At 34.9% G+C, this 10,492-nt stretch overlaps 1 protein-coding gene across 2 annotated transcripts; it reads left to right on the forward strand.

The window, feature by feature from the left end:
- The first annotated feature begins 5,093 nt into the window (after positions 1–5,093).
- LOC149400094 (MLO-like protein 10) lies at positions 5,094–10,199 on the forward strand. Of its 2 annotated transcripts, XM_089612750.1 has the most exons (10): positions 5,094–5,261; positions 5,353–6,238; positions 6,381–6,440; positions 6,798–6,982; positions 7,080–7,129; positions 7,227–7,293; positions 7,454–8,457; positions 8,564–8,780; positions 9,162–9,191; positions 9,320–10,199. In XM_089612750.1, the coding sequence occupies exons 2-6, from the start codon at positions 6,200–6,202 to the stop codon at positions 7,262–7,264; spliced, it is 372 nt and encodes a 123-aa protein (XP_089468876.1). In that variant the 5' UTR covers positions 5,094–5,261; positions 5,353–6,199; the 3' UTR covers positions 7,265–7,293; positions 7,454–8,457; positions 8,564–8,780; positions 9,162–9,191; positions 9,320–10,199. The 2 variants fall into 2 exon arrangements, with proteins under 2 accessions (XP_089468876.1, XP_089468875.1); XM_089612749.1 differs by having other exon boundaries at positions 5,094–6,238; positions 8,564–10,199.
- The last annotated feature ends 293 nt before the right edge of the window (positions 10,200–10,492 follow it).

The following is a 10,492-nucleotide window of genomic DNA, read 5'->3' on the forward strand; positions in this document are numbered from 1 at the left end:
TATGAAAATAGATGGTATTTTGGATGTTAGAAGAAAATAATAGTAGTCGACATATTTTGCAGTAAATCTGAGTAAATATTGGATTTACACATATTTACATCTCAAGAAGAACGACGAACCAGTTGCAGTGAAGCTTGCCATCAATGAGAGACCAAAACGCGTTATAAAGAAACCAGCAATGCTACATTCACCATATGTCACGAAGAAGAAAGTAACAAAGCAAGGTGATGAGAATCCAAGCAGCCAACCTAGTTTCTCTCTCAACATCGACGATGTCTAAACCGTTTATCTTGCTTTTTAATTCACCATCAGAATTTCAAAATTTATTCTATTACTTAATGATGTGTATTTTGAGATTTATGTTTGCTAACTCTTTTGGTACTTTGGATTTTTCGTTAATCCAAAGAAACATATATATGAGTAAACTTTGTCATTACTAAGACCTATATATTTTGATGTTATTGGTTAAACTGAAACATGACTTATGTAAATCTGGGTAAATAACCTATCGACGCAAATGTAAATGGACACTCAACCAACATTATTTACATTAGTTTACTGATCCCTACAGAAATCAAGAATGCAATATAAATCTGGACGAAAAATATAAGAAATAATATATAAAAAGAAACAAAAAAATTACAACTGCCACGTCCATTTAGTTCATAAAATAAAGGGATCATTAATAGACTAAATCATGTTCACACTTATATTAGGAAATACAATTCCAAAAATTTCGGGAATAAATTTCATCCGAAAATTCAAATTAGTAATTCTAAATTCAAATGCTCATGGGCAATTTTCGGAAATAAAAAAACCTATTATTGGGCCACGTCATCGGAATGACTATTTACTTAGTATTTACAAAACCTTGGCTATTTAGCAATTTTAAAGGTTTGAGTTGGCTATTTTGCTAAATTACCCTTAATAATATAGATTTTTTAACAGAAAATTAAGAACATAGACAATTTATACATTTGACATTGTTGAATAGCAAATATTTGGTAAATCTTAGGTAAATAGTCATTTTTAAATGTAAATCTTTGATAAATAACCAACTTTTGGTATATAAAAGTGATAATATACTAAAATTTACGTCTGAAAGTAATTGTTTATTTACCTAAGATTTACCAAAAGTTGGCTATTTAGTAATGTCAAATGCTTAAATTGGCTATTTTCCTAATGGACCCATTTTTTAAAAGAGTAAATAATATAAATAACGAAAAATCAAAATGATCCCTAAACTAAAATGAAATTTGATGCGCCATATTAAGACTTAAGCTAACATAGTTTTAATTTCATTTTAAAACTTCCGCCCGTGTAGTATGCTCAAGTGAAGTTGTGCAAGTGATGAGTAATCTACAAATACCAGTCTGAAGTTGTTATCGAGTAACGCGTAAAAATCTGATAATTTTGACAAAATAAACACAATAAAAAATATTTTTATTACGTAAATAATAAAAAGTACTAAATCACTTCTCCTATCGTTTATTTTAAGAATGTCATATCTCATTATTTTATAGTTTTATCTTGAAATTTTAGTACTATTAGACTTATTTAATAATCTTTATAGTTTCATTTTTTATTTTATTAGTAATTTATAGTTTCAGCAAAATTATTTTAAAATCAAAACAAATAAGGTAATTTTAGAATTTTATAAAAAAATAAATGAGGTAATTATAAAATTCTACAAATTATAAGTATTTAGATATTAACATATAAAAAGAGGTATTTATAGAGGTCCACCCCTCATGGGCTACGTGGGTCTGCCCTTTGATTTTACAAAAGTTTTGGAGACATGTCGCTGACACCGGAGAGGGTTTGGAGGATGATCATCCACACTATACGGCTCTTCAACTCCCGCGTGAACCTCATATTCGGCTGATGAGAGACAGAGAGAGAGATATGAAATGTGCAAACATTTTTTTTTTGTGGGTTTAAATTTGTGAACTTTTATCAAATACCTTCCGTGCAACCCGTCAGCTTCTCCACTTGGTCATCTCTTTATTGACATGTTTCACTTAATTACAACAAAAGCTTGAAATTGTAATTTTCGACTCGACGTAAAAGCTTTGAAACCCATTACGGCCGCCAAATATGCAACACATGACGAGATAAGCAAATCTACCACCGCCAAGCTATGAAGTGTTGATTTGAGTTTGGAACCACGTTAAAAAGTTTGTAATTCGATTAAATAAAAAATTATTTGACATTGTGAAAAACGGGGTTACTAGTTTGATAAATAGCAAGTATAAGTTTTTTATTTTATTTCTGTCAAATTTTATCCGATTGTTACACGTGTCATTGTATCTAATTTGAATGTCTTAAATAGTAAGAAAAATATAATTTTGTAATATTGAGTATTTTTCTCGCAATTTAAAATAGGTATTAAATTGTAACAAATTAAAAATATCAAGTATTTTTGTCACTAATAAACTTCTTTATTTCGTATTTTCTTTTATCTTTGAACCGCGTTAATTATACGCTACCCTGTAAACCAGAAAAGGAAACTAATGCAAAAACGATTATATAAGTAACGGTTACAAATGGACAACCACAGCCGTTGGATCAGAAAACAATCCAACGGTGATAAGATGAATGATGAAGTTAATTGAGCCCCAAGTCTTAACCTTGTTATAAAATGTCACCTGAACAACTTGTAAGGCGTCTCATTTCTTATTCGATTCTCTCTCTTCACTTCACGGCGATTTAGGGTTATAGAATGGCGATCTAGGGTTTGTTATCTCTGCCCGCTCGCTCCCAGACTGTCCCTGTCTGCCTCGTCGCCAAACCCCGACGCCGTCGCAGGGCCGATCGTCATCGCCGACCCCGGCAACAAGCTCGCCGGTAGGGGTTTTTCAATCTTCTGCAGAGCCTGGAGTTGGTGGTGTCGATGAGCGGCTTCGTCCGCGAGGCCAAGTCGCGCCGCCACCTCCAGGTTTCAACCCCTCCGGCTGCTGGATCGGAGAAACCTTTGCCGGGGCTCCGGTGATGGAGACGCCTGAGAACTGAGCGGCGATGATCGGGCTAAAAGCGCAGGTGGAGAGCGCGATTTTCTGTGGAAAGAAACCAGTCCCGTCGCGTCCCTCAAAGAACGAGTATAAACCCTAGAAAGCCGAACGAAAACCCTAGAGAGTTAACTTTCTCTATCTGATTCCGTTTTTGGGTATTCTGTTCGCCGGGAAGCCACGACGTCGTCGCCGGAATATAGCGGCCGATCTTCGGCCCGTCCCTCTCAGAAGCTCTTGCTAATGCGGGCCGGGTATTGGTTACCCGCCCGTAGAGCCTATGAGTTGGATCGGTGACAGTGAAGCCAAGAGAACCACGGCGACGTAGCGGTGTTCCGACGAGATCGTGGCTGGAGAAGAGAGACAAGAGACAACCACGACCACACCGACGCCCAGCGAAGCTTTTCCCTTCTTTCTTTGTTTTTTCAATAACAAGATTAAATTATTCTTATTGATTTTATAATTTTGTTATACCGATTTCAGGTTGATAGTGCAACCAAATAGGCGAGGAAGTTTGTTGGAAGTGATGGTTAAGTTCGTTTAACTTTCCAATAGACAAGATTAATGGAAGCCAAGCGGCTTTCAAGTGGGCGCTTAAAATCTGTTCTCTAAGGGCCAAGTCGTTCATAAGCACTCTTCCAATGCTCCTCCAGGTAATCAACACCAGCTTTTCTTGCTTTGAGTTACTTACCCTGACTGTGATGTGGTAGCTTTTGCAAAACATTAGTATTCGTCTTTTGAAAAGTAGAACATCTATAGCGGAGATTAAAATTTGGGTCTAGCAAATTGTTGAGAAAAAGGACCCCAATAAATCATTTAATATAAACTAAAACAGTTGGATCGCATCACCGTCCCTCAAAAGTTGCAATATTCGTAAATTCGGTGCCGGTAGAGACCTCCTCTAATGTATTTGCTTAGATCTGGTCAACTATGATCTTCTGTGTGTGTTTTCAGGTTACGCCCAAGATTTAATGTCAACGACGAGGGAACGCTGTTGGCTGTGGAGGCAACCGAGACAAGGATCAAGATCTTGGCATCATGAACTAGGCCTCTTTTCTTCACTGAGAGAACCCGCCGCCTTGGTCGGGTTTATCCCCCTTGTTTTGTTTCTTGCAGCGCATTTTTTTTCTTTTCCCGGTGCTTTATTCGTTTCTTTTTTACATTATGCAGTGTGCCAGCAAATTAACTCAAGAGGGGGTAAAATCGGTTTTAAAGAAGACAAAGGCTATACAATTATCATTGTGGTGATGACCAGACCTCCAAGGTTCGCATTTACGAAGAAAAAACGTAACAGTTTTGGGAAATTTATTTTGAATTTACGGCCAACAGTCCCAATGTCAACCCTGGTCGGAAGCTTGGCGTATTCAAGTTGGTCCTGTCAAGCTGCTCGTTGACCTTTTGGCCGGAATGAGATGGAGCTCGATATACACTTGCCATGGAACAACTCGCTCAGGTTTGTTTAGTTATAAAAAGCATGAGAAATATAGGAAAAAAAAATCAATTCCATAAGACTGTACAAAGAACCCAAATATCTTGTTGCATTACAAATTTATTTTTTAAATGTATTTTTTTTCCCGAAGAAACTAAATTAGAAGTAAAAAAAGAGGGAGAAAGAAAGCTTCAGCTAGACTAAAACAAAATACAATCTAGATAGCCAGTCTCATGTGAAATCTAACAGGCTCAAAGTCTTATATTGTTGAAATTTTTTGTCTAAAAAAACTTTTGTTGGAAAATGCCACTGTTCCTTTCATTCCGTATTCCTCAGCAAGCTGTCCTAGCCATTTACTGGATCTGCCTTGGTTCTTGGACCACATAAATATTTTTCTGGAAAGGAGGCTTATGAAACAAGGGGCGTTTGGCAGTGGTTGGAAATAGCGCACAGAGAATAAAGAAGAAGCGTTAATAAGTGAACTTGGCACAACTCAGGTTTGGTTTTTATGATTGTCTGTGTTTTTCTTCTTTTATTTTCACTTTCATTTCATGCTATCTGATCGTCAGGGGCCGAAAGAGACAGTGGCGGTGGATTCAGATACGTCAGTGAAAAAATTATAGATTATTCCAAATTATAAATTTTTTGTTCGAATTTGAGTCTTTTCTGGTTTATAACCAAGCTCTGATATTGTGTGCTCCACTATTTTGGAAGATAGAAAGCATGGATTCATATGGTTTAGTTATGTTTCTAATTTGATTATTTAACCACTTTCTCAAAATCCAGATTAGATGCCTCATGATCAACTATCTGATATGCTTCCTGTAAGTCTACTTTTATGTTTTCTCGGTCCTCTCTCCCTCTATCTATCATTAACTTTTATTCTCTCTAAAAGATGGTTGTAACGTTTTATAGTGTTGGTGCACAATTACATCTCCTCCTAGCAAACGTTCATGCAATTATGAATTGGCCATAGTTTGACGGTCAAAAAACAGCGGACCATTTTCCAACTTTGCATATTGAAGGCAAGTATTTTTGTTAAAATTTTTAAAAAAAATATCAGTCATTGATGTATATTTGTTTAAAATGCGATATGGATTGTCATATTTGTTGCTGTGCTCGGAGTTTGGTCGGAACGCCACGGCGAAGACGGAGATGATGGGTCAGTTGAGGAAGCTCGATCGGACGCCAACCTGGGCGGTCGCCAAAGTTTGTGCCGTCATAATCATCATCTCCATTGTCTTGGAGAAAGTCCATCACAACATCGGAGCTGTAAGTTCTTAGTTTCTTTCTGATGCTGGGAAATGATTTGGGTTTTGGGTTTGTCATCATCTCCATTGTCTTAGAGAAAGTCCATCACAACATCGGAGCTGTAAGTTCTTACTGTGTTTCTTTCTGATGCTGGGAAATGATGTTGTTCCGTTTTTTTACTGTTTTGAAAGGAAATTTAGTTTGTTTTGTGTATTTGATATTCTTACAAAGAGTATAGTTGACTAAATTTTACACTACTTAAAAAAAAAGAAGCAAGTCTGATTAAATTAACCTCATTTGCTCTCTTGGGTTACAGGGTGTATTATATTAACCTCATGTAATCTCTTGTGAACTTGAATGGCTCGATTAGGCTTACAGTCCACTCTCTGACTAAAATAAAAAAATGAATGAAGATTTTTGCTATTGTTGTAATTAGTGTGCGCCACTTATTTTTGTAAATGGGCTGCACCAGTTGTACATTCTCATTTTCTTCTTAGCGTTATTTCATGTGATGTTCAGTGGTGTTACAACGATGCTCGGGAGAATAAAGGTATGGTTTTTATACATATATATATATATATACATATATATATATATATATATATATATATATATATATATTATTCAATTAGCAGACAAAACTTATATTTGTGTAAGACAAGAAGTAAGCGACCGTTTTGCTGTTTCCTCAGATTTGTGGATGGAAGAAATGGGAGCAGGTAACATCTACTCATGATTATGAACTACGGATGGTAAGTCATCCAATTGCGATTTGTTTTTTCTTTTTCTTTTTTCGTTTCATTATGAATTAGATAAGGGAATAAAGTGCAGTGTTGTTCTTGTAATAACGAACACGTCTTTTTCACCGTAGATTCTTCAAGATTCTGACTTGCTTATGAGACGTTATTTGTGAGGCACATACAAGTTTCTGTACCAGAATTCTCGTCTTCTTCTACATTTTAAGAATTTTAACTAGTTCATTTTTTTTTAAATACAAAATTGAGTGTGGAAAAAGAAATTTGACTATATTTTTTGTTAGTGCAAGGAAAAGAACTAAATAAATTTTGTGTTGATATAATGCAAGGCAATGAAGCTTACATATTTTCCAGGGATGCTTTATAACGATGAGTTTTTGGTTGTGCAAATTTCCGCAACTTTTTGTGCCGTTTGTCCAATTTTCCTTGGCTGATGATACCGCAGTTACAGTTTCACTTATCTCATGGGACAAGATTGACTTCCAAAAGTACATCAAAAGTTCACTGGAAGATGACTTCGAGTTAGTTGTTGGAGTAAGGTAGTGTATCATTTCTATCTGCACTTGCTTTAATTATTGCTTTCTTACTTTGAGATCTTAATCGGTGCCATGATTTGCTTCTCAATACTATTGGCAGTGCTGTTCTCTGTCCATCATTCGTTACCTTCCTGCTGCTGAACGGCAAAGGTAAGATTATATATGTATATGTTATGTAATTCTCATCTATGCTCAGAGCTAAAAGAATCTGATTGAAATTTCAAATTGTTGTTGCTTCTCTTTTCAGGATGGCAAGCATATTCTGGGCACTTTGACTCTTCTTAAAATAAGCAAAATTCCTTCTCTCTTTTCAGGTTTTGAGATGTTCAAGCTAATGATTCAAAAAGAAAATGAAAAGAAAATATCATGGATATATATAATGGATTGCAGAATATCTTTAGCCTTCAGAGTATTATATCAGTCCATGTTGACAAAGATGGCTCTTAAAATCATAGATGCATGACGTTGGTGCAGGGACTCCACTTGTCTAGGGGTCAGACATATATTTCTGGTTTGGTCAGCCATGCTTGGTTCTTCATCTCATCCGTTTTGCTTTGTTCAGGTATATGTAACTTCCATACTTCCGAATCTGAATTTTACTAGGGCCAACTTTTTATGAAATTTGAATAAAGCGTTTTTACAAGGCTCGTGATTCTTTTACCAAAGCTAGCAAAATCCTTTCAACTCATGGCACTCTCGTTCTGATGGATTTCGGAATAGTAATTGTAGGAAGGTTTTTGTTGTTTTATTAGCGCGTTGTGGTTGCGATATGTGATCAAAGTGGTTGGCATTGAAGGGGAGTCTTTGAAAATATGTTGTCGTTTCATTTGAGTGCTCTATTTTCACCATTGAAATATATTATTTCACACTTCCGAAATGCTAATTGGGTTGTTCAGACCTCGTATACCAAGCCATTGATGTATATGAATCTTATTTATGTGCACATAAGTTTCATATTTTCCATCGTCTCTCTACTTGCAAGATACGCCAAACAAATATTATACCAAGTTTGTTTGGTTGGAAGAATAAATATAGCATGGCAAAATTACTTTTGGTGTTGGCATAATCACTACAAGAGTGACCTTAGGAAAACCCGAGCGAGCACTAACAACCTCTCAGGTAGATTGTGACGTTGAACTGGGACAACTGAGAGAGCTTGCAGAACATCCTGGGCGTGAAGACAGTGGTGATGAATTCGAACACCCAAGTCACATTGTAGATTGTTTGGTTATATGAATATTTTATGTCTTTGAACATTATAAATATCATAGAGGTTTGATATTCTAAATCTTTTATTTGACTTTTCTATTTCGGTTTCATTATTTATTTTATTTTCCTTTTTTTATATTTTTTTTATCTTTTATTTATTTTAAGTGATGTTTACAGTCGACTGCAATATAGAGGTATGATCCCATATATCATGCAACCAGGTTGAATATTGAAGAGCTGGTGGCGAGATATGATCCTGCATATATCAGGTCGGTTATATTTAACATTTCATAGTATTTGATGAGATTTTATACCTGCTTCAATGTATTCTTTTTACAAAGATAATAACTCTGGGAATTGTACTATCTCATGTAGAGCGTGGAGTGGTAGAATTACTTGACGCAGAAACTCCGGAAATGACAGTTCTGGTGGGTTGATTCTGAGCGCTTGACTTCGCTCAAGATTCCCATGCAAATCACGAGAACTAGTTATACTCTCTTGCAAGATAACTTCCCAAACCATCTAGGCTGTTCATTCATCGTACAGCTTCCACCGGTTCTTCTTGTCATCTATCGCTAAAACTTTCATGCAGGTAATAGCGCTTCTAATTTACTGACTATTTCACTTTTGGGACCAATTTCAGCTTATTCTTTATTTGTTATTATCATTTCAAAGTCAACCACCCTGTGCTCTAAATTCTCTGCACTTTCATTTCTATTTACTTAGTCTCTATCGGGCTTTGTTCGTTTCCATAATTATTATATAACTTATGTTTCCTATTTACTATTCATGTACATTGATGGGTATCCCAAAAATCACTCTCTCTTTACTAGGGTCCCACCTCTATCTTGTGTTACAAATATCATGGATTGTGACCTATGCTTAGGATGAGAGGAGTTTATATTCTTTGTATGACATATTGACTATCTGATGCTCTTGAATACCCAATCCTAACACATGACTCTTTTTTAAGTGATAAATATGAAACATCGACATGATCAAGGTAAGTTTTTTCTTTGTTCCTAGAGGGTCAATGAGTCCATATACTGAGGCTATGATCTGCTGTCGTTTGAATTCAATTATCTTCTAAAACTTAAAATAATTATTTATGTATTGTGTTTTGCTATGTAGGCCTTTATAACTTGCATGTTTATCATGACAATTATATATGATGTGCTACCATTTGAATTGTCCCGAGTTTATTGGGAGACTGACTTATTTTGCCTTTTAGATATTCTTTTCTGGTGGGCTTCGTAGTAGTTCAATGTTCTTTTTTGTTATGACATTTGTGTATGAATGAACCACGAGAATGAATCTACCTAGGTTTTATGTTTTGACTCGTGATGGCGACAAAAAAATGTCTAAATGCTTATGCTAATGTATCGAATGAATGTTGATTCATATTGGGTTTTGATTTGTGATTTGATTCAGAAGTTGTATAAATGTCAGATTTTAATATCGTGGTCTTTATTATATATAATGTGGTACTATCATAATTTAATGCTACTAGATTTTCTAACTTTTTTTATTTTGTGAAGACATTGCATGTATATTTGAGGCTATGATTTATTGGTTGGTAGTTTTAGTGATTATGCATAATTTTTTCGGTGTTACTTGCTTTTGTTTCCGCATGATATATTTATGTTTCTTGGTTGCTCTTTGTTGGAGCACTTTTACTCGGGTCGGCTTTTTTTTTTTTTTTTTTTTCAATTGAGATTATTGTTATTTTTTGGTTTAGAGTGTTCCGTGTGTATAGCAATTATTTTTGTACCGTGTTTTGATAAGCTTGTTGTAATATTTTGTTCTATAAGATGCTTATTTTGAGTGATTAATTAGCTTTGGTTAATGAGCTTGGAAATTTAGCCTCGAAGTCATCTTTCTGTGTTATCAGTATCACAGTCATGTTCTCACTTCAATAAATTTTAGTTTTAAGTTTGTCTTTGCTGAGTTATTGTTTATTTAATTAATTTAGAACAAAAATAATGCTACAATATAGTAGGTATCGGGCTTTTTTTATGATATATATATATATATATATAATTGAACTATGAAGATATGAGAGGAAATGGCATTGTGCCCCTATTTTGAGAATGTGAAGCATTTATGCCTCTTCCATCTTTTCCTTTTAAAAATGCTTCACTTTTACATAAAAAAAATTTAAACTAAAAAGATTCTGCAATCAGTTTTATTTAACGACCCTAGCTAATTAGTACTCTTATTTTTAAAGATCATCATGTACTACTGATGTTATTATTGTTTTTTGTAACAATATAGGGATTGAATAATGTGTCGAACATTTAATTA

Source organism: Urtica dioica, chromosome 4, assembly GCF_054948205.1.
Source record: "Urtica dioica subsp. dioica isolate 48M chromosome 4, U.dioica_male_clone48M_v1_H2, whole genome shotgun sequence".
NCBI classification, from domain to species: Eukaryota; Viridiplantae; Streptophyta; class Magnoliopsida; order Rosales; family Urticaceae; genus Urtica; species Urtica dioica.

Coding starts and splice junctions, on each gene's coding strand:
- LOC149400094 (XM_089612749.1), top strand. CDS start 6,200: ATGTTCAGTGGTGTTACAACGATGCTCGGGAGAATAAAG. Junction 6,239..6,380: donor CGATGCTCGGGAGAATAAAG/GTATGGTTTTTA, acceptor CTGTTTCCTCAG/ATTTGTGGATGGAAGAAATG. Junction 7,130..7,226: donor CCTGCTGCTGAACGGCAAAG/GTAAGATTATAT, acceptor TTCTCTTTTCAG/GATGGCAAGCATATTCTGGG.